The sequence below is a fragment of the Equus caballus genome, chromosome 2 (genome assembly GCF_041296265.1).
Source record: "Equus caballus isolate H_3958 breed thoroughbred chromosome 2, TB-T2T, whole genome shotgun sequence".
NCBI lineage: Eukaryota > Metazoa > Chordata > Mammalia > Perissodactyla > Equidae > Equus > Equus caballus.
Window position 1 is genome coordinate 77586661 of NC_091685.1, and position 25316 is coordinate 77611976.

General features: G+C 35.4%; 1 protein-coding gene across 4 annotated transcripts in view; it reads left to right on the forward strand.

Annotated features, from left to right (window-relative positions):
• Window positions 1–25316, forward strand: part of NAF1 (nuclear assembly factor 1 ribonucleoprotein) — a 62553-nt gene that overhangs the window by 26929 nt on the left and 10308 nt on the right. For all 4 annotated transcript variants that reach the window (XM_001498445.7, XM_070257344.1, XM_070257357.1 and 1 more), the window contains 4 exons: window positions 11029–11122; window positions 14200–14282; window positions 20725–20885; window positions 24287–24338. In XM_001498445.7, coding sequence (XP_001498495.3) covers window positions 11029–11122; window positions 14200–14282; window positions 20725–20885; window positions 24287–24338 — 390 coding nt within the window. The remainder of the gene's footprint in view (window positions 1–11028; window positions 11123–14199; window positions 14283–20724; window positions 20886–24286; window positions 24339–25316) is intronic.

Below are 25316 nucleotides of genomic sequence, written 5' to 3' on the forward strand. Positions count from 1 at the left end.
TTACATTGTATCTTAGAATACTGATGGCACTTATTAACATTCTTCTCAAAATGCCTCATATTTAGGAAATGGCTTATGTACTTGAAAGGAGATATTTTTTCATTAATACTCAGTGCTCTTCAAATAGTGCTCAGATTTTTTGAAAAAGTTAAAATTTTGTGCTTCATAGTACAAAGTTATTTCAGTAAAGCTTATATCAAGCATGAATGATTCCTTAAACTTTGAATAAATACTGTTTTATTCAGCAGAGTCTCCATATATGTCCTGTGTGTGTGTGTGTGTATATATATAAGATTATTATTACACAGAAACAGTCTATTTATTAGACTGCTTCATTCCCCAGTAGATTTTAATAAGTGAGTTCTGATTGCTTTAGAGGATAAAGACAAACATCTGTTGAAGAGGATCTAGCTAGAGAGAGAACATCCATACTTATGCTGAAAGCACCAGAGAATTATGGATTGAGTGCTGTGTGAAGGGGACTGGGCATAAGAAGCCGTAGGATTGAGTGGCAGGGAGATAACTTGCACTGGTCAAGGAAGGCATCATGGCTGGAACTTAGATTGAAAGATGGGTAGGAGATATATGGAAAGGTGGCAGGTGAGAATGTCAACTTTCCCCAGGAAAGAACCAAATCTGTTGCGTGACAGTCGTATTCCTAGTGTTGGTTCCGTAGTACAGGCTCAGGGAATGTTTGTTTATTCATTCACTCACTCGTGTAGCATCCATACAGCTAATGTTGTCAGTTCTAAGATGGACACTTTTTTCACCCTTTAACATTTCTGAGAAGTTGGAACTAATAATTTATGGCATTTTGCAATTGTTCGTGGTGCTTTTATCTTCATGATATATAAAATCATTGTCTTAGATTTGATGAAGAATGGATTCCTCAGTTAACATAAAAGATAATACTTACATCATATTCATCGTTGCAGGTTTTTTCTTATTGACATGGATTATAATTTTATTTTACTTTTATATTTGTGAGTCACCTTTTGAAGGTATTCGTATGAACTTTGTTTCTGTGACAGTAATTTTAGAGAAAAACAGGATGAGAACATTGTATCAGTTAAAGAAAAAATATGAAGACACTTCAAAGAAGCGTTGACTTTTATTTTTTAGGTGAAAATAGTTAGTGGGCTAGGCTGAATCTAAGTTTAGTGTCGTATACAATAAAGTAATTAATAAGGGCCATTAATGCTTATTGGTGATAGCTGAAGAAGTAGCTGAGTTCACTGGAACGTTGTAAAAGTACTTCCCCTGGAGAAGTTGATGAATTAGTCTAAGTGTTATATGTGGTCATAGTTGACACACAGTCTGCAGACCTAATTCATTCTTTTTTCCAATATGTTTTGCCAGCTGTAGGGAAAATAAAGTTTCCAATCATGGCTCTCAGTACTCCAGGGATTGGATCCTACTTTCCAACCATATCTGAACAGTGAAGGCTCAACTAATAGCATCAGGTAATTGGCTGCCATATGCATGTCCTCTGTTCTTGGGTAATATGAGAAAAGTGGTCAGATAATTTCATTCCACTTTCCTCACTTCGTAAAATTCTCCTAGCATCAAAAAGGATTAGTTGCCATTTGGAATGTTTGATTCCTTTTCCACCACCCTCTGTTGCTTTTTTTCTATACTTGTGAGTGAAAACCCAAATCAAGGTTCTTTAGATAATTTTGCCTCAGAAGATCATCAAATTACTGATTTTTTTTTTCTTGTCCAATAATAAGCTTCAAAGAGCTAGGAAAGTCAAGGTCATTGTAAAATAAGAATATCACCTTCTCAGAGGGCTGTTTTTAACCCATTAGCTCCTTCCATTTTTGTGCTGGAAGTCTTAGGGACCCATTTTTGACTGGTGTAACTCCGGTTTAATTTTTAATAGGGTGAACTTTTAATGTTCTGTGCTACTCATCTGATTATTTTGCTTAACGGAGCCACCTTGTAGGTCATGCCAATGTTTGAGCATCAGAATATGATAATATCCTTATAACACAGGGAATGATTGCTCTTTGGTGGATATTTCAGAAGTGCAGTTAGCACCTTGTATTTCTTTAATGCCATAGCTGTGAGTATCTGTTATCCAGAATCATAGTAATTTTGTTTGATTCTAATATGTAATTTCTGTATTAATGCACTGTCTTTTTGATTACATGCGGTTAAAATATTTTTTAAGTTGTATTGTTAGCTATTTGTACGAACTATTCAGAACTTTTGCTTAGTTTCCTCACTATTTATAAATAAGACAATTGATACCCAGAAAGAAGGCGAGTTGCCTGAGGTAAAATAAGTGGGGAGGAGCAGATTTAGAGCTAGTAACAGGTAGGTTCCAGCCTGCTGTATCTTTAGTACTTCTGGAGACGTGCGTAGCAACGTCGCAATTTGGTCATTTGAGCTTCCTGACTCTGGTTTCTGAATACTGTAGCATATTTTGTTGTGGTAAATGATGCTTGTATCATCTAATGTAAGCTTTCTTAAATTGTTTGCTTGGACCATATTGCCTTTCAATAAAGCCCTTGACTTGGAACTGTAGGGTGTGTAGGAAATAAATGGTTGAATTTCTTTAGTATGTTGAATTTTAGTTATTCATTTGCCAAATGCTGTGATGTGTCTGCGGATTTTTATTTCCATGTGATGGTATGAATGAAATATTTTTCTTCCTTTCCTTGCCTACTCTTTGTTACTAGATATAGAAATTTTGAATAAATATGTCTAGAAAAACTATTTTTACTCTTCTTTTGATTTTGAGTCACTAAACATAATATTAATTTTATTTAAATGATGATATAGATCTTTATCTCTGGTTGCAGAGACTGTACCTCCAAAACAGGTTTTTAGTTTCTTTTTAATTTTGGGAAATAATAATGATGAAAATATAGATTTATCACAGTCTTCATTTCCCAAGTGGAGTATTAAGGTTGGCATTAAGACTTCATAGTAATATGGTGCATGCTGTTATAATTTGATCTTAAAATTATACCTGTATTAATGGCTGACAGTAGGTTAGTGCTGTTAATACCTGGGTATATGTTTTGTAACGGAGGGCTCTGTGGCTCTGTGGGAATATAAAGCAGTGCCGTCTGGTAGATCTTCCTGCAGTGATAGAAATGTTCTGTATCCGTGCTGTCTTAATACCGTGGTTATTCAGGACTTGAAATGTGGCTAGTGCAACTAAAGGCTGCATTTAAATTTTGTTTAATTTTAACTAATTAAACTTAAATAACCAAATGTAGTTAGTGTCTAGGACTGGAAAAGCAGAGTAAAAGGAATCTTTCCTACTCACTCGTCCATCTTTCCTTGCGGGCTGTAGGGTAACCCATGCTCCTGCTTTAATCTTCCTAACCTGCAGTAAATAGCCTTCTTGTCTTTTATTTTCAGTACACTTGACTTTTGCTCATTATGTAGTGAAGGTCTTTCTATCCCAGGTTTCCCTCATCACCTCTCCTTGCCATTTTTAAGGTTGTCAGTTTGCTTTTACTTCTGACTCTTTATGTCCTATGTGCACTGTCAAAATGGTAGTAGCCTTCAGTATGTGTTCTGGCCTTTTTTTCCCCTTAGTGGAGTGTGTCTTTCTTGTCTTTTCTGTCACACATACACATCCTTTCCTTACTCATGGAAAAGCAAAGTGATTGATTTTTATTTCCTTCAAGGAGAATATGAGACTGAGCAGATTAATTCATTATCTTTCTGGGGGCAGCTGCTGCGTTATCAGGGAGCGAAGTGTTAATCTAAGAATTGTAATCGTGTTTGCTGCTGCAAACCTGAGGTATCTACACATCAATCCTGGGCAGCGAAACTTCCTTGGAAGCCTGCCTTTTTTACTTCCTTTTTGAGAAGATTGAGTTGAAGTCCTTTTCATTCCCTGAGGTTTCTTTTGAATTCTAGGAATTATGTTTCCATTATCTGATTTTTGCTCTGCCTGAAAAAGACTGTGACCTCTTCTGAGATTTTTTGTTTAGCTTGGACTGATCAGATAAGTCAGTTCATTTAATAAATGTCTACTAAGCCCCTACTGTGTGCTAGTCATTGTTCCAGTGCTGTAGGGATGAGCAAGGCAGACTAGGTCCTAGTTACTGTTGGATTTATTGTCTAGCTAGGGAAATGGACTTTGAAGCAAGTAAGCAAATAGGATTTTAGATAGTAATGTGTTTACAAGAAAGAAAAGCAGCCTGGCAGTTTGGTAAAGGGTGACTAGGCTCAATGGTGGTCCAGTACTTTAGAAGTTAGGGAAGAGAAAGTAACATTTGACATCCAGACATCAAGACAACATCTTATATTGTCTGGTCTGGCATGGCAATCGAAGGGACTTTCCCTTTGAACCTCCTAAAGCTCTGCCTCTCTGCCAAAAATCTTCATGGAAGGCACATCCCTTGGGTGAGTTCTTGTTGAGGATCTTTGGGAGATTTTTTCCCCCTTTGTTCCTCTTGCTAGCATGCTCATTTAAAAGGAACAAATAAGTCTTTTCTCCTTTGATTCAGTCCCCAAAATGTGTGCCATTTTCAAAGCAAATACACTGCTTGACTTAACTGGGCTTTCAAAGGCAAACTCTGTAACAGGCTCTTAACCTGGAGTTGTACTAGGCTGGTTTCACTACTGATCTCAACCTGGAGTTGTGCTAGGCTGATTTCACTTATCTCTTTATGAGATTTTGTACAATATTTAATTCTTTACATACCTTTTATGTTCTGCAGAGTATTTGGAATAGAGATTTCATGCACATCACTTTTATAGGTAGGTCTGTTACTCTCAAGAAGCAATTTAATGCCTTCATTGGCCTCTTTTAGGAATACTCAGAAAACTAACTGTCCGTTCCTGTGTTACAAGGTACTGGGGTTGCAGAACTGGAGTTAGAAATATGGTGGTGATCACAGATAACAGTGTCTCTGTCTGTTTTTTCCCCTAAGTTTGGTTCTTCATGAAATCAGGCATCCTTCCCATTTGTACGCAAAACTTCATTCTGTTAATACATAGGTGGAAAGCAGGGTAGCAATAGGAATTAAGGGAGCCTGCCAGATTCTGTTTTTGACCGCAAGTATAAGACCCGGCCTCACTACAAATAAGTTGGCTTTGTGTACCTTCCCTTGTCTTCCTCATGCTGGATGTCTCGTAGGCATCAGAGAACATCAGGACTTCATCAGACCCTATAGACGGACCTGCTTAACCTATAGTAAAAATTGTGTTGTAATGATCTCGGAAGATGATGGAAAGGCATTTGATAAAGTCCAACAGTCATTTCTGATTTTAAAAAACCACACAAATAAGAATAGATGGATACTTTATCAACCTAATTATTAAAAAGAAATTCCAATCAAAATGCATCATTATGCTTAACATTTGAAACATTCCAAATAAAGAGTCAGACATCATGCCCACTATCATCACAATTGCTTGACACTTCATATTCTGGAAATACCAACCAATGTCATTTGAAAAGTAAAAAATATGTTGTACTGATATTGAAAAGGAGGAGGAGGACTTATTTTTTGAAAATATGATAGAGTGAATACACAAGAAAATCACTAGACATAAATTTCAGCACGATATTTTCTGTGTTCAAACAATTCTCTATAGAGAGTCTTTTTGTAATAGCAATAGAAGATATTAAATAACTAGGAATTTATAATAGCAAATAAAATATAAACTAGCTTCAAATAAGCCTGAGGATTATGTGGGACCTATAAGAAGATGACTATAATTAAATAGGATTTTAATCAGTACTAAAAACACTAATATGACAAAATAGTTTTAGAGTTTATCTAGTAAAATAAATGTGTGAGAGTAGCTAGAAAAATTCCAAGGGGAAAATATTGATTGAGTGGAGGGGAACTAGCCCTTATTCCCAAATATGAAAACATTACAAAAGGCACAGTTGTTAAAATAGTTTAGTATTCACACTGAAACAATAGAACTGAGCAGAAATTTCCCCAAATACATAAGTACATTTAGTGTATGTTAAAATTTGTTTTTCAAACCAGCAAGGGAGAAGATGAATTATTCTACAGCCTGTGGGATAACAGCTAGTAATTTGGATAAAGAAAACCAATCTCTCCCTTGCTTTTTATACAAGAAAAAAATCGCAAATTGACCACATATGCAAATTTTAAAAATAAAAATAGAGAAGCAACGAAAATAACAGGGAATTTTAAAAATGATCTTGGTATGGGGAAGGTCTTTCTAAATGTGACACACATTTCAAACGCCAAAAGAAAGAAGAGATTGATATAGTTGGACTACATAAAAATTAAAATGGCAAAGTTCCTTAAACAGTGAAAATGCTAAAAAACGTGCTGGGAGGTAAGGAAGTAGATGTTTGCTACGTATTTGATAAGGGGAAAATGTTCTTAAAAACTCAAAGTTCTCATATAAATTAATAAAATGATAAACCCTCCAGAAGAAAAATGTGTAAAATATACAAATAATTCATAAACACATTCAGATAGCCAGGAGACTTGAATGGATGCCCAGTCTTCCTGATTAATGAAGAAATTCAAATTAAAGCAGGATACTGCTTTAGACCTGTTAGATTGGCAAAGATTTAAAATTTGCTTCTCATTGATGGCAAAGATTTAGGAAAATCTCTCATACATTGTTTGTGGAAGTATAATTGATATAACCTTCTTGAAAGGAAATTTAGCAGTATCTGTCAAAATTAAAAATGGTCACACATTTGGATCTAGCAGTTTCACTTAGAAGAATTTATCACAGGAGTTACACAAATATATATGTAAAAGAATGTTTTTGTGTCATTGTGTGTAATGGTAAAAGAGGCAGGTACCATAAGAGTTTTAAATAAAATTAGATATTTATGTTTTGACGTAGAAAGATGTGCAAGATGTGATAGGTGAAAAGATAACTTGCATTCCAATATGGATATTTTATTTAAGTAAAACATTTTAAATTTTAGGAATGTAAGGTTTATATCTGCATAGTAAATTTATTTGAAAGAGACTGTTGGCAACAGCTGTCTATGGAGAGGAATTGGGAGGTTGAAAGGAGTAGATTAGGGGAATTTTGCTTTTTATTTTGTATCCCTCTGTACTACTTGAGTTTTAAGAAGACACAAGAAATGGAAAGATATTCCATGCTCATGGATAGGAAGAATTAACGTAGTTAAAATGTCCATACTTCCTAAAGCAGTCTACAGGTTCAGTGGAATCCCTATCAAAGTCCCAAAAACATTTTTCACAGAAATAGAACAAAGAATCCTAAAGTTTATATGGAAGAACAAAAAACCTCAAATAGCTGAAGCAATGCTGAGAAGAAAGAACAAAGCTGGAGGTATCATACTCCCTGATTTCAAAATATACTGCAAAGCTACACTAATCAAAACAGCATGTTACTGGTGCAAAAATGGACACACAGATCAATGGAACAGAATCAAGAGCCCAGAAATAAATCCATACATCTATGGACAGCTAATTTTTGACAAAGGAGCCAAGAACACAATGGAGAAAGGAAAGTGTCCTCAGTAAATTGTTGTGGGGAAACTGGACACTGACGTGCAAAAAATGAAAGTAGACTCTTATCTTACACTATACACAAAAATTAACTTAAAATGGATTAAAGACTTGAATGTAAGACCTGAAACTATAAAGCTCTTAGAAGGAAACATAAATGGTATGCTCTTTGACATCAGTCTTAGCAGTATCCTTTTGGATGTCATGTCTCCTCAGGCAGGGGAAACAAAAGAAGAAATAAACAAGTGGGACTACAACAAACTAAAAAGCTTCTGTACAGCAAAGAAAACCATCAACAAAATGAAAAGACAGCCTATGAATTGGGAGAAGATATTTTCAAACCATATATCTCAGAAAGGGTTAATATCCAAAATACAAAAAAAAAAACCCTTACAACTCAACAACAAAGAAACAGCCCAATTGGGCAGAAGATCCAAACAGACATTTTTCCAAAGAAGATGTACAGATAGCCAGCAGGCACATGAAAAGATGTTCAACATCACTAATTATTAGAGAAATGCAAATGAAAAGTACAATGAGATATCACCTCACACCCATCAGAATGGCTATAATTACCAAGACAAGAAATAACAAGTGTTGGAGACATGTGGAGAGAAGGGAACCCTCATACACTGCTGGTGGGAATGTAAACTGGTGCAGCCACTATGGAAAACAGTACAGATTTCTTGAAAAGTTAAGAATGGAACTACAGTGTGATCCAGCTATTCCACTTCTGGATGTTTATCCAAAGAACATGAAAACACTAATTTGAAAAGATCCTTCCCCCCCATGTTCATTGCAGCATTATTCACAATAACCAAGACTGGGAAGCAGGCTGTCTGCCCATCAAGGGACGGATGGATAAGGAAGATGTGATACACACACACAGACACACACACAGACACAGAGACACACAGACACACACAATGGAATACTACTCAGCCGTAAAAAAGATGAAATCTTGCCATTTGCAACAACACTGGATGGATTTGAGGGCATTATGCTAAGCAAAATAAGTCAAAGGGAGAAAGCCAAATACCATATTATTTCACTCATGAGGAAGATAAAAACAACAACAACAAATAAACATACACACAGAATAGATTGGTGGTTACCAAAGAGGAAAGGGGAGGGAAGAGGGCAAAAGGGGTAAAAGGGCGCATGTGTAGGTGATGGATGGCAATTAAACTTGGGGTGGTAAACATGATGTAGTTGGGGCAGCCTGGTGGTGTAGTGCTTAAGTTCACGTGCTCTGCTTTGGCTGCCCAGGGTACAGATCCTGGGCTTGGACCTACACAATGCTCATGAAGCCGTGCTGTAGCTGCATCCCACATAGAAGAAGTAGAAGGACTTACAACTGGGATATACAACCATGTATGGGGCTTTGGGGAGAAGGAAAAAAAAGGAAGATTGGCAACAGATGTTAGCTCAGGGCCAATCTTCCTCACCAAAAAAAACCAAACACACCCACGATATAGTCTACATCGAAATTGAAATATGATGTACACCTGAAATTTATATAATGTTATAAGGAAGTGTTACCTCAGAAATTAATTAAACTAAAAAAATAAAAACAGGAATATGCGTTGTTTTTAGACTTTAAAGTTAAAAAAAGTCAAAACAGTATCAGAGTTTAGATTTGTGCTGAAACATAATTATATTGCCTGGGCCTTTATTCTTTCTAATAGAACATGCAGAACAGAGAGCCTTTCATTTTGTGGTCAAATAGCATTTGTTTATTTGAGAATAACATTGATTTTGTGTCCCAAGTGTTGATGGCATGTGGTCTGCCCTCCTACCCAGTTCAGAAGTTTTTATCAAAGATCTAACAGCACTTCCTCTTTTGGAGACTTACCTACCCTTTCTTCTATCTGTGCACTCCTGACTTCATTTAACCAGTGGGGTTTATAACAGTCCAAAAGTAATGAAAGCTTTTCCTCTAGATCTTACCTTAATTTGGTTAGGCAAGGGGGCAGATCTGACGGCCACTATACTTCTGTATTAGAAAATGCCATTTGCCACTTAGAAGAGGTGCCACTCCCAGAACCAAAATCAGTGTGAGACCCATATCACAATTGCCCTCTAAAATGTTATTCAAACCCTCCTGCCTGCAGTCCACGCCATTGTAGTGCTCCACTCTTACGGTTCACAGGGTGTGGGGTTTCTTTAGCTAAGAACTGCCTAAACAAGGCTGTTCCACATTACGTGTTCTTTACCAGTTTCTTTTAACAACTGAACTCCCTTCTCTATTCTGATACACACTGGACTACTTTCAAACAATAGTCTTGCCAAGAAGAGGCTTTCTGAATTTAATATGATAAAATGACAAGTGGTTGTCCTCTCCCTAAAAGTACCCAGAAAAATTCTGACATATAAAACATCCTCATTTCCTCCAACGCCAGCCAGACTAACCATCCAGAGGTAAGTCTTCTGCCTTGAGCTGGTTGAAACCCTTAGTGCGGCACTTCCTAAATAATTCTTGATGGGAAAATAGCGTCTCCCAGAAGCAAGTTATACTTTAACTCTGGTTAAATGATTTTGTTAAAAACCTTGATTACGTCTCTATAGAGAAAAATGATTACCCATGATAATTTATCTGCAGGACACTGCATATTTAGATTTTCTCTTTGCCAATATTTCTCCAAAAAATTATCTTTCTCCTCCCAAACTAACTCCTAATATGCTGTCAGTAGGCTCTTTGCACTTTCAAGCCTTCTTAAGGAAAAACTTCCTTCTCAGAGTTAATAATGATGTTCTGGCAAAGGTCAAGAATAGAAAGCTGTTTATTTAATTTAAAACCTAAGATCAGTTTTATTCTTAGATTTCTCTTCAACTTCAGCTCTACTTCAATATCTAGTTTCTATAGCAACTGAGATACAGTTAGCAGCTGGGTCAGAAAAGAGAAATCTGTAGATGTAAAAAATTTAGTTTTTAAACTTGCGAGGGAAGATACCAGGCAACACCTTCACAGCTTTTCTAGGCTGAAGCCTACATTCTGTTTCCAGGAATTCTGTATTTTTTCTGAACAGGCCAGACGTTTATATTTATCTCTTTTTTACACAGCCCCAGAAAAGATTGCTGCTTCTCTGTTCCACTATTTAATCAGAGTCAAATAATTACTTCACCTAAATTAAGACAGCTAAGAGAGAACTCTTCTTCTGTGGAGAAATTGCAGTGACCAGTAGAATTATTTCTTTTCAAGTGGAATGTCTCTGGGAATTATTATGTGAATTGTCTCTTTTCTTTACCTTGGATTCCTTAAGAATAGCGTTTTTGTTGTTGTTCTCTTGTTTAAGAGTGATTGCAAAAATCTAGAATGGTACTCTTGTCTGTGTTCTTGGTCTAGCCAGCCTGGAGTGTAGGTTCTAGACCTATTGCATCACTGCCACGCGGAGATGTTGCAGGTGGGAGAAATGCTGTCAGGCACTGGAAAAGATAACATCAAGGAGATGGCATAAGTACTTAATGTTCCATCTTCATAAATGTGTATAGTACTTTAAATGGAAACTATGTCCCGTTGTCTAAAGTTAAGTTGTTGAAGCTGGAGGAAGGTTAATGCTTTTTTCTATTACAGGAACTACCTTCTGTTGAAGAGCTCACTATTATTCTGCCTGAAGATATTGAATTAAAGCCTCTTGGGATGGTTTCAAGTATTATTGAGCAATTGGGTATGTAAGTAATTTTATTTAAAATTATCATTTGTATCCAAGCATACACTAATAATCAAATCAAAGACATTGACTAGTGAATTTTCTGTGAAATATGTAAGTCATTGAGTTCGAATAGATATATTGTTTTTACTTATACAAGTAATCCATAAATACATTGTCTTTATAAAAATTTAAAGTCTGCTTTTATTGACCTATTTCTTCAGCATTTTGTATGGTTTGGTGTATTCATTTTCTATTGCTGTTAAATAACTACAAATTTGGTGGCTTAAAACAACACAAATTTACTATTTACAGTTCTACGGGCCGGAAGTCTGATATGGGTCTCACTGGGCATCAGGGCTGAGTTCTGTCCTGAGGCTCTGGGAGAATCCATTCCTTTGTTCCTTTTAGCTTCTAGAGGCGGCCCGCATTCCTTGGCTCATGGACCTCTTCATCCTCAAAGCCAATAATGTCCCTTCTCTCTGCCCCTTCTTCTGTCGTCATCACGTCTCTCTCTGACCACAGCCCGGAAAGCTGCTCTGCTGTTAAGGACTCCTTAGGTTGGGCCTACATGCATAATCCAGGATGATCTCCCCATTTCAAGGTCCTTAACCTTCATCACATTTGCAAAATCTTTTTTTTCACGTAAGGTAACATATTCACAGGTTCAGGGATTAAGGTTGTGGTACCTTTTTTTTTTTTTTTTTCTGGAGGAGGGTGGATTATTCTGCCTACCGCCTTTGATTTTATTTTGTAAACATGTAAATTAGAAAGTTCTGTGATTTAATACTGGTATTAACGGCATGAAATCTGAAGCTTATTGGATTATAGAGAACTAGATATTACAGATTTCTTTTAGCCCCAGGATGTGAGGTAGGTCTATGAAAGGCCTTGAAGTTACTGGAGCTGCCATTAACTCTCAGAGTAAGACACATCTGAGACTAGAACTCAGCATTGACAAATCCATGAGATTTTTGAACTGGACAGAAGACCTGGATTATTCATAGCCCCCTTAGTTTACAGGACTTCAAGGACATGGAAAAATTCAAGTCACTTCCTCTTATGATCAGTTGTATAATGAGTCAGTGGTAGAAATGGGACTTTATCTTTTGACCTTTTTCTAACAGTGCCCATATCAATATTTAAAAAAATTAATACTTATATAATTTTGTACTTATGCAATTTATTAATCAAAATTCTGATAAAGTGAAACTTCTTTTTACAAAAATCACAATGATTAAAACTCTTTACGTGATTCTCGTCATTACGTTTACTAGTTTTTAAGTTATTTTATGGTCTTTAATAATATGCATAAGTAAACCAAACAGGTAATTACTTGATTACATAGTATGAGTTGAGCATTTATTAGACTTGATATATATAGAAAAAATTTAGGTTGCAATGTTTATTCTCAAGGAAAAAAAATATAAACTATATGGTACACATGGAATAATACATTTTCAGAATAGGTTTTTGACTAACACATCCTAATAGACTAGCAAAATTCTCAAGTTGGTGGGAATAAAGATTGAATGAATTACAGTCAGCACAAGCTACTCTGTTTTGAATGCCTAAAATATCTAACATTATTTGGATCAAATTACAAAAAAGAAAATACAAGTATTAGTATATTATGCAAAAAAAATCTACAAATTCAAATTAGTACCCAAATATGAAAAGAGAGGATTTGGCTTTGTACTCTGCAGTTCTTCTAGAAGTTATGTTGGTTTGTTCTTTTTTTTTAACTTGGAAAATACAAGAGGCTAATTAGATATTATCCATCAGGTAGAAGTGGAGAGATTTCATGAAATTAAGGATCTTGTACTAAGTACATACCTTCAGAGTATTCATAGCCTTTGAAAGTTTCTATCAATATATGGTACAAACTCTTAAATTTGTTTGAACCCAACTACCTGAAATTGTGTACCACCTAGAATCATAGTAATAAAAGCATGGGTCTTTTACACGGCGGAAACACAATCAGTAGTTGTGTTGTTACAGAAAGTCTTGGAACTAGGGATCTAGGTTCCAGTGGTAACTCGGTCTGAAATTGGCCAGGTGGTAATATTAGTCTTTTGAGTCCTGTTTTCTCATTTTTCTATAAAGTAAGAATATTGGATTAGGTGATCTTTTATTTTCATATAATTTGACTCTTTGGGAAAGGGATTAGAAAGGAGAGATGAGTGACAATGAATTTTGTTAGTGCTCATTATCATTATCAGTCTTTACTCATCATCTTTATTCCAGGTGCAGATCTAACTTAAAAAATGTTGATCCATGATCTCTTACTTATATGTATGTTCAGAACTTAGAAGCACTAACTGTTGAAATTAACTGGGATACAATTGAAATTTTTTGAATGAATTTTAATAATCTGAACTAATATATTTCCTCTCTCAGGTAGATGTGGCATTATCTATGTGATGTGACAAAGTATTCTTGCCGTTTGCCCTAATTTTCTAAGAACTTGTTGTGTGTATTTTTTTCTCTTTGCTGAAGTAGATCAGTTTAACATTTGTGGCACTTACAAGAATTGGAGATTATGCCAGACTAGTGGGATAATGCTTTTGCTTTTTGAGAAGGGAAGTGATAAAAATTACTGTGAGTTCTATGGTTCTTCATCTGTTCAGAGGAAGATGCTTTTGTGAAGTCTAACTTTTTTGTATATCAGTAAGTAATCAGTGCTTTGTAGGAAAGAATTTCTAGAATGAGAAAGAAGACTAATTTCTTACAAAACAGGAGTTTTGTGATTAAATGTGATTATATTTTTTGGGTAAAAATTGCTCAAGGAAATGTACATGGCTGGAATTGGTTGACTTTTTAATGGGTGATTCAAGTTTTCTATGAGGTTTTGTACTTTAATTTTTTTCTTAGAATTATAGCTTTTGTGTTAAATAAAAATATGTAGAATCTATTTTCTTGGTGCCACTCAGTAAAAAGTAGACTTTGTTTATCCAAGAGGAATAGTTACTGAGGTATATTATCTCACCTTAAATTTCATTTAAAATTATGTTGGAATTAAAGCCTAAATTCCCATTTAAATTCTATATCTTCTGATTAAATCTTGAAATAATCTATTTTGTTTCATTTTTCAGTAATAATTGAATCTATGACTAACTTACCTCCAGTTAATGAGGAGACTGTAATTTTTAAAAGTGATCGACAGGCAGCAGGAAAGGTTTGTAAAAAATTCAGATCTTACAAATTATTCTGTGTCTTTGTTGATTGGTTTTCCTGACTTTCCCTATCTGTCCTAAAAAGAGTTTATTAATTTTAGTAGATGAGCAGTCTGTAGCTCTCAACTTTTAGTATGTTCTTTATGCTCTTCAGTACTTGGTGTCCGTCTCTATATTGGTTTAATATTGCTTATTACTCTTTCCTGCTTGAGTCATTAAATGCACATGTATAGATTTTTTTCCTGATGTTTGTCAGGTGCTTTGCTAGGCAGTGGGTCTACACAGTGAACAAGACACAGTTCCCTACCCTTCAGGTACTCAGTTGAGTGCGGGAGACTTTCCACAGTGTAGTAGTTCTTAACGTTTTTTGATTTGTGAGTCCCTTTGAATAGTGGCTCTCAAAACTTTTTAGACTGGCTTCCTCAGGTGGAAGCTGAGAGTGGAATCTTTTTCAAATGGAAAGAAATTTCAGTGATAGCAATAAAGCATTGCTGTGAGCACATTCTGGGGAATTATGAATATGTGTACTTAGTACTCACCCTAAGGTTGGGTCCCTTTTAACATCTAACTAATGGAACTACAGTGCATGTCCATCCTTAATAGGGAAGACCACATATTTTACCCAGCAAATAACACAATTCTGAGCAGTCAGCAGAGGATATAAAGCCTTCAAAGAACAAGAATATAAACACCAACCAAGTGTTCCTGTTCTGGTAGTAGGGACAGTGTTTTGTTTTGTGGGTTTTTTTTTAAACATTGGCGCCTGAGCTAACAACTGTTGCCAATCTTTTTTTATTTTTTTCTGCTTTTTCTCCCCAAGTCCCCTCAGTACATAGTTGGATATTTTAGTTGTGGGTCCTTCTAGTTGTGGCATGTGGGACGCTGCCTCAGTGTGGCCTGACAAGTGGTGCCATGTCCACGCCGGGGATCCAAACCAGCAAAACCCTGGGCCACCAAAGTGGAGTGCGCAAACTTAAACCACCCAGCCACGGGGCTGGCGCCAGGACAGTGTTTTATTCACCTCGTTATTCCCCTCTGTACAAAGTACAGCCCTTCGTAAATTATATGTGCTAATAAGTAAATGTGTATTGAGTTGAAAACAAGCAAGAAACCAGCTGCTGTCTTCAAAGAAGCAACATTATGGGGTTTAGTTTTTCCCAGATAAGCAACAGTAGGCTTCTTTTTTTTGTTCTAGGAGATAGAATTAATTTACATTTAGTCAGAAAAAAGCATATACTTTGGCCTATGTTATTGAGTCACTCACATGAGCTTCCCTTTTCTCTGTCTTTTCCTGCTATTCCATTCTAACATAAATTAGAAGAGATCAGGTTTTTATCAGGGTCCTGCACCTTGCACTACCTACATATACTTTTTTTAGGTTGATAGGCCAATTTACCAAAGAGAAATGAGTCACAAAGCAGTCAGTGGAAGAATTAACTGGAGTTTAGAACTGATATTTTTTGACAATTCTTGAGAAAGTTTGTGAGGGAAGAAAGAGTTTTTAATGCCTGAAGGATGGTGCTGTACTTCTTCCCTTTCACATACCTATTCTTAATGCTTTTGTTTCAAGTACGGGTACTGCTGGGACCTTTATAAGGGGTTAGAGGTATATGAGGGGGCTTAACCTCCAAGAAGGTTGAGAGACAAAAAGAATGGAAGGTGAGTGGATGATCAGGCTGTGAGTGGCTCTCCATGCCCAATGGTACACTTCTTTAGGAGAAACCAATATGTGCAGGTGCAAAAGCAAAACATTTCTTGCTGTCCTTAAGAAAGTAGTAGAAGAGGGGAGGGGAAAAGAAGCAAAAGAAGTGTATTTCTTGATTTTCTGACTATGGATTGAAACTTATTATGATTTTCATGACAGTTGCCTTTTTCTCTAAGTAGCTAACTTAGACAATTTTAATTTCAAAATACCCAACACTTTGCTAATTTAAAACCTCTAAACTCATTTTTCTTATATCCTGAATACATTTGAAATTTCAGTCCTATGATTGTGACTAATAATGTTAATACTCAGCTCTTCTGTCATTTGTCTTTGAAAGGATAAAAATGTAACATTTATGCCTCTGACTTTAGCTATATGACATATGTCTAGAGGGAATAATTAAATCTATTTCTAAATTTTACGTAGAAAGCTTTGTAAATTCAGGAAGTGACAAGTCTCCTAAAAATATTTAATTATAAATCTAAGCACTTTGAAATGATTCCCCAAAATAATGGCAGGGGTAGGGAGGGCCGAGAGTATCAGTTAAACAACCCAATGGCTAGAAAATGAAATTGAATCGATTTTAGATCATTAGCGTATCTCATCGAGATACTATATTAGTTTTCCCTTCAATGTCAAACCTTTGTACATCGCTTCTTTTCCCTCTGCTCTTCAATAATAACAATAATAATGAGGCATGGTGATAAATACTTTGTGTATCTTTCTAAAGTCACTGAAACTCTGTAGAAATCCCATTTACTGAAAAATCACAAAATTTTTGAGTTTACAACTCAGTTGGTCTATCTGATTCCTTTCCCTTCCACCTCCCACCCTCTTCCCCACTGATTTAAGGAGGGCGAGCTCAGATTTGAATTCTACTTCTTGCCCTTTAATCGTAATAGTAATTAGTTCTTCTTGATAAATGATCAATGAAATTCCATTTTTAATGTTTTGTTCTTTAATATAAGGAGATTTTTAAAAAATTGACCAAACTATGCCACCTATTATCCCTGATAAGCTGAATTTGTTGGTTATTTGTTTTGCATTTACTTTTGAGTATTTATTAGAGCAAGTTTTGTTTGTATTATTATTGTTTGTTTTACTTTTTAGTAAACCAAAACATTGAAATCAATTTCCCTGTCTGATATCATTGGTTAGGAAGTTTTACTGATCTCTTTTTAAAGAATACTTTATATTAGTCTTGGTTGGTAGTATGTGATGATTTTCTGAAAGTCTCCATATTATATTGATAGAGTGGATTTTTTTCCCTCCCTCAGTAACTTGTGATATAGTAATATGCACAGTGATTGAAACAATCATTTGACCTAACTAATGAATTAGAATACTCTTATTGTCTTCATTTTTATGAATGGAAAGTCAAAATAGTATAAAGCGATTGATAAGAGACAATTCTGGATGGCTGTGGGAGTTCATTGCCCCCTTTCTTCTGTTGGTAGTTTAGCCAAAATCAGGCTCAGCTGGAAAGACAGTAAGGCCTTTGGCTAATGGCGTTTTTTGAAGGCTGTTCACAGAGCACTAGCATGTGGATCTTGGCCCTCCACGTGCACAGCCCTCCAGCATTGTTCCTGGGCCTGGAGATTCCTTGATATGTTTCGTGTTCCCTAGACAAACTAGGCGTTACCTAGTCCCTCTTAGGCTAACCTGTAAGTATATAACATGGTGTGTGTGGAGAGGGGAGGAGAGTATGGCTTATTCTCTCAGAATGCTCTTTATGCATGTGCGGCCACTTGGCCCAGGCAGCCCCCCCACCGCTGGAACTCTTGCAGTGTGGCATATGGAACACCTAAACCCAGCCTATGCTGTGGAATGAGAATTTGGGGCGCTAACATACTCTTACTTTCTTGCTTGTCAGTTTTTTTCCCCACAGACCCTATGCTATATCTGTACTATGTGGTGGTAGTGGTGTGTCTTTGTGACTCCTTTGTGTGACAGGAACCCTTCCAGGTCTTTTAGCAGAAAGATACTACTTTTGAGTAAGTGATGGTGAGTATTCTAAGCTAGAGCTAAGTAGAAGGACACTTTGAAAACTACCTTTCAAATAACAGGGTGTGTGTAAAACATTAGTTGGATTAAATTTTTATATGAGTATTTCTACAGAATATATACTATTATTTAAGGTATAAAGAAAGCTATTGCCCACCTTAAAGTAAATCTCTTCGACATTACTATCCTGAGTTCTGTTTCTTACACTGTCCTTGTGGACTGTTCCTTTGTTTTTTTTCCTTTATGAGGAAGTTTGGCCCTGAGCTAATATCTGTTGCCAATCTTCCTCTTTTTGCTTGAGGAAGATTGTCCTGAGCTGACATCTGTGCCAGTCTTCCTCTATTTTGTATGTGGGATGCTTCCACAAGCTAGCTTGAGGAGGCGGTGTGTATGTCTGCGCCTGGGATCCAAACCCGTGAACCAGAGTGCCTGAACCTAAACACTAGGCCACTGGGCCGGCCCCACCTATTCCTTTCTTTTTATCTCTAGTCAGGCAGTATGGGAGTTGCGAAATCCCCATAGTCAGGTGGAAAGACAGCAGGATTCAAAGTTTAAGGGAACTGTGAGAGGAAGTGGGCTGGCCTGAGCCCTACTTTGTCTCAAGTTGCTCTTCACACTTTAGCTCTCAGGTATTAGCCAGTCTAAAATCTATACTCTGAAGCTATCATTGGTTAAAATATTGTTAAATCCTCCTTTTCTGTAATTCTGAATTAGCCAGATTGCTTCTGTGAACTCAGTCAAGTATCCCTGTGACTGTTTGAAGGAGGACTGTAAATCCGGCTCAGTATTGGTGTATGCCGTGTACTGACTTCATAAGGCAGCTTCCTGTTACCTGCTGTATGTGCTGTTATTTCACTTAAAACTTTATAATGATTTTATGGTGCTGTGTCTTATAAACACTTCAGATCTTAAGAATTGGCAACTAAGTATGCTATGATTTTTATCCAGGAATTTGAAAATCACTTACAGTTTAGTTCAAACCAGTCTCTGCATAAACCCAAAGCTGTTAAGGCATTTTCCTAGTGAAATCATTTCTCCCAGTTAGGAGATGGAAGCTTGCTATCCAGGAAACAAATCCTTGGGAAACAGCTTTTTATACCGGGTCACAAACAATCATTACTGTACCTTGTACTAATGGATTCATAGGAAATTTTTTTTAAAGATATTTTTGTCCCTGTCCAGACTTAAAGTATAGATTTGTCGATATTCATCAAGGGAGTTAAACAAAATGTGAATTGTTTTTAAGATTTTTAAAAAAGTGACAAGTAAGATGATATATTACTTTAGCGTATGTAGTGTAGGCCAGGAAGAGTTGTGCTGCATGTATCCCTTTCTATCCTTTGCAGTTCTGGTTGGAAGAGGTCTACTGTTTTTATCTAAATCCTTTCAAATACATTTCTCGCTATTTTTAGAGTAATCTTATCTTCAGAACGTTGGTACCATGATGGGTGAGTTGTTTTATGCCAGATTGAGAATTACTAAAAGCTTGAATGGTATACTGCAGAGCATAAAATGAGAACATTTACTATCAAAAAGCAAGAACTGAGGATGTAATAAAACGAGTACTTTCAATACAGTTGGTTTAAAATGGTCCAAGCTATTTGGAAATTATTTAGTAATTTACATCAAGACTTTTAATAATAATCATACTCTTGGTTCCAATAATTCCATCCCTTACAAATCAATTTTCAGGAAATCTTAAGTACAGAAATTTATGGATAACGATGTTCATCATGGCATTATTTATAATACTGAACAAATTGGAAGCTACCTAAATGTCCTGTAGTATAAGACGAGTTAAATAAATTGTGCTAAATCTATACAGGAGTGTTATATACCCACTGAAATTATACTTATGAATAATATTTGTAACATGCAAAAATTTAGTGCAACTTTAGGTTTTAAAAGGGAGCAGTATGTAAAGCTACAGTATAATCTCAAAAGAAAAAAATCATTAATGGTGAAATCTACACTGACATTGGTCATGGTCCAGTTTCTGTAATATACATAATTTGTTGTCAGAAACATTATTTTTAAAAATTCAGGTATTTGAGAAGAATTTGAAAACAAGAGACTTCCTTTCATCTTTCATAAAACATTTTCAGAAATAAAATAATTTGTCTTGGTGCTAAAAGCAGTTCCTTTATGTAAAAGTTAAAGGCTGTATAGCATCTTTGATTTTTGAGAAATAAGCAACTTCATGTTGAAACCTGCTTTTACTACTTTTCGAATTAGAAAAAGTTGTGGTTTAATTTTTTAAAGATGTTAATCACTGTATGGAAATAGAGGGATTGAATACCCATTGAAGCAGAAGTTTGCCTTTTAAGTTTTATGTCTGGAGACACTGACTCAGAGACAGCGTTTTAATTCTCAAAAGTTACCAATTGTAATTCTTTTCTTCATACCTTACCACTTAAATGACCAAAAATAAAACCAAAACTTCATAATTTACATCTGGTATTACTAAAATGATTTGAATTTAGTAAGAACTAACTTGTTACACTCGTTTTAAATTCATAAAAAGGAAATGTGGAATAAGTTAATGCATTTATAATCAAACTATGAAGACTTTGTGATTATGCAAAAATGACAAATAGAAATACAATTTTATTGTTCTGACGCTGACAAAATTACCTTGTTATAGCAATTATCATGTTTTGCTTTTTTAAATATTACTGACTTTTCAAGTCATTTGTCATGTTAAAGGAGGCCTTTATGTTTCTTCTATTTTATAGATATTTGAGATATTTGGACCTGTTGCACATCCATTTTATGTGTTACGGTTTAATTCTTCAGAGCACATTGAGAATAAAGGTATTAAAATAAAAGATACTATGTATTTTGCTCCATCAATGAAAGACTTCACTCAATATATATTCACAGAAAAACTTAAACAGTAAGTACTTGATTGACATGTTAGTGTTGTTTGCTTGTCTTATGTTTATATTTTAGGAATAATTCTTAGTGATGGTAGTTTCTTGTAGTTAAATGGTACGTATCTTCCAAAGAGTTCATTTGTTTTCCTAGTAACATCTCTGAAAGCTACAATTTATTATCATATTCTACAGATAGAGATCATTTATATCATTTGGCCAAAATGACATGATCAACTAGTAAGAATACATTTGAGCCATAAAAATTTTCTGAATTCTAATCCATTGTTTTTTCCATTATATACTTTTATATACATACTCTTTCAGTATTAGTATTATCATTTAAAAAATTCTTTTCCAACTTAAGTAAAATTTTCTTTGGATTATAGTCATAGGCTTAACTATTTAATAAACTTTGTAATACTCAAGAAGAAAAAGAAAATGAGTAAATTTCAGATTGTGTATAAATTGCAAATTTATAGAAGAGAGAAGTAAGATATGTCTGTGAAAAGTTGTATATCAAACTGTGATAAATAGGGTTGACAACCTACAAACCAGTGCCCTTCATTTTGCCTGTAAATATGCTAAATGATGCCTGTGGCGTGTGGGTAGTAGTATTTCTGCATATTTTTGCTCCCACTGGTTAATTGTATATTTTCCATGTGTTAATTGTTACCAGGTGTTAGCTGTAGAGCTACTTATATCAGTCAAACTTATATAATTTAATTTATATAAATCAATGACATATAGTTCAAATAGCATAGCTTTTTCTGTAAAAATAAGTTGAATACTTTGGAAAGATGTAATGAATATGAGGCACTAAAAAAATAATGTCCAATTAAGAGTGGAAGAAAAGACCGTGAAAGATTGGGGAATGCGAGAGGAATCCTGAATCCAAAAAGACTTTTCACTTCGTTTGACAGACAAGTCCTGTCTTTAGTTGGAAACTTGAAATTTAGGTGAAGCATTAAGGATGTGGTTTTTGCAGGAAATACAAAGGAACTTCAGTCAGTAAGTAGCCTTGGTGCTATGTCAAGTGTACTGGTCCCAGTTCTGTGGCATAAGAAGGTCTCTATACCACTTACATGTTAAATCAAGTCTCTGAATTTCATTTATTATTTCAGAGGTGAAAATTTTGTTCCTTGTAATTGATTAAATTCATGTTTAAGGATTCACATAGTTTGATGAAACATTTTGCTTAAGTTCTTCAGACTGCGTAAGGTCCACTGACAAGAAAGGTGAATTAAATAGATGATACAGTCATAAAGAGTCTAGTATGTTTTAAAATCATCACTTAAATAATTAACATTTTATTCTGCTTTGAATATTGGGATATCGCTGGTGCTATGCCATATATTTAGCTTTTAACAACATATTTTAGCTTAAAACAGATAAACTTGGGGCTGGCCCCGTGGCATGTGGTTAAGTTCAGTGCTCTCTGCTTCGGTGGACCAGGTTCATGGGTTTGGATCCTGGGCACAGACCTACACTACTTGTCAGCCATGCCATGGTGGCAACCCACATATAAAGCAGAGGAAGATTGGCACAGACATTAGCTCAGGGCTAATCTTCTTCAACAACAGCAGCAGCAAAAAAAACCCCCATGTAAACTGAAAAGTTTTCTGAAGGTGTTTATTAAATGGACTTTAAACAATAGGAGTAGTCTTTGTCTTTATGTGCAAGAATAAGAATTTTGTGCTGGAAAGCAGTAACAATAAACTAAAGAATGGAAAATTAGGCCTACCCTGCAGAAGCCCCACTTGACAAAGCCTCTTCTATTCTAGACTGCATTGTGGTGTCTGTTATGGGAACTCAGTGGAGTACTTTGCCTTTGAGATAGAGAAGTTCAGCTCCTCTCCCGCTTACCCACCTTTAGTAAGGCTATTTTAATTCTAGCCTCCCATGAACTTACTCTCTTGTTAAAAGAGCTTTTTGAAATGTTGCTTGATCTTTTCTTTAGTAGATTTTGATTTTCTGTGGTAAGTGCATTGCTAGTTGGGGAGCTTTTCCTATTTATGTCTTTAAACTCCAGGCTGTGGGCACTGCAGGCCATGAGATGGCATATAAGCAAAGAGAAGTACTGTAGCTATGTTAAATGCATAGGTGTAAGATGGTATTTGATGAGTAAAAGCTTTTTTTAAGTGGTGGAAAAATCATTGATAATGCCAATACACAATGTGAAAAGTTCTGAATCAAAATTTTAGAGCAAACTTAGTGATTTTCATATTGTGCCGGCCCATTGACATCTGTAAATGAATTTTTATGGATTAATTACTTTAATGAATGAATTCCTAAGAATCTCATTTATTTTTGAGATCTAGTTTAAAGCAGTGAGGACAACATCTACTCCTAATACTTTATAATATTTTTAAGTAGTTGAATAACAAGATATTGTCAAACTATGAAATAAAAAGATTAAAAAGATGAAGATTAAAAATGAGCTTTCAGAAATTCTAATCATCCTTATAATAGATATATATAGTTTTGTTGATCATAGAGTATAAAACTTTCCACTAAAAGTAATTAATGTTTGTGATTATACTGTCCTTTAAATCTTCCAAGGTCTTCCTCCCCAAACTAGGTAGGCTTCATTTTACTGTGTCTGCTTTAAGAGTCACTGCTGAGGGGCTGGCCCCGTGGCCGAGTGGTTAAGTTCGCGCGCTCCGCTGCAGGCGGCCCAATGTTTCATTGGTTCGAATCCTGGGCGCGGACATGGCACTGCTCATTAAACCACGCTGAGGCAGCGTGCCACATGCCACAACTAGAAGGACCCACAACGAAGAATATACAACTATGTACTGGGGGTCTTTGGGGAGAAAAAGGAAAAAAAAAATAAAAATCTTTTAAAAAAAAAAAAGAATCACTGTTGAGTAAGCCTTTGTTACTCATGGAGTGCCATTGATATTCCTCAGGTAAATCGAGGAAAAAGAATTTCATGTTGTTATCTCTGCCATTAAAACTGTGAAATCTTGGATAGAGAGTGCTTCATGTTCGTTTCTGTGTCCTTAGCACCTGGACCAGTGTCTGACCTATAGTTGGTGTAAAATAAGTATTTATTGAAGTAAGCTTTATGAATGAGCTCAGGTGTCAGGAAAGTGTCAGTCAAAGTTATAGCATCTGGAGATGCTTATGAACTGCAAAACCACTTTCCTCTGCATACCACAGCCTTGGCTTCTTGTTCTCATTCCCCGGTCCAAATATTTATATATGTCCAAATGTTGTGGTTTTGTAATGAGCTTCTCACATCTTCTGAAACAAGGTAAAGGACATATAAATGGTCGTTTACTTTTTACTCTTACTTTCATGTGTATTGCAAAATTAAGGGTTGAGCTCATGTCTTCTACTTTACTATTTTCCATACTAGTAAGTTATAAGTGCTTACCAGAATCTTAATAAGTACCTTTGATGTTTTTCTTCTTTCTAGGGATAGGGGATCAGATGCGTCATGGAAGAATGATCAGGAGCCACCACCAGAAGTAAGTGTAAATCTTTTTACACAAAATTTTAGAAAGTAAGGCAGGACTTAATCCTATAAATTCATCATTCTTGACCTTAAGGCGTCCTTAGTGCTACTCGGCAGTCACACTGTCTTCTGCAAGCCCATGCACTCTCCTTCTCCCAAATGACTGTTTTCTATCTCTCAGTGAGATGTTTTGATTGATCATTTTAGAAAGAAAATATTTTCACTCACACTTTAATAATTATCAGCTTATCATTTTCCTTGTAATTTCCTATTTTTTAAAATCAGTTTTGTTGATACCTAGTAAAGGCAGAATTGTCATTATTTTAAAAGATTTTATTCTTCAGTTTGGTTAAGTTCATGTGGAACATGAAGACATTTATTAATGGTGCTTTTAATAAGCTGCCTTTCTTTTGGAGGTTCAAAATCACTAGAATCTACCCACTTCTCCATTTTTTACAGTGTGATTACCTTCCTAAAAAGAGAGTTCTTGATTTTCCTTCTTGAATCCATGTCCGCAAGACTAGTTTCATGTCCCAAAGTAGCTTGATGCACAGTCTTTCTAGAGATATGGAATAGTCAGGAATAATCTGTATTATTCTTGTTAATACCTAAAAGTTAAATTAAAAATTTGGTTTATTTTTGGTTTAACTTTCTGTGGAAATGTTTAAGCATGTTTTCTTTTTTTGTAAGTTATTGAAATATAAATCACAATGAGTGTATACATTTCTTGAGAATAGAATGAATTTATACAATATAAAAGAAAAAATAGATGTTTTAGATGTTCTTAAGCAATGCTGAAGATTCGTGGTCTGTGTTAATTTCTAATTTTGCTGAGGCATGAATCAGAGAATGCCCACTCAGAGAGTCCCTTAACCAGTGAGTGATCCTGGTTTAGTTCCACATTGCCATGGGATTATGTTTTCTGGTTTATGTCATTGTATTGCGTATGTTTTCCATTAAGGCCCTTTAGATTCATTTAATGTTCTTGGTT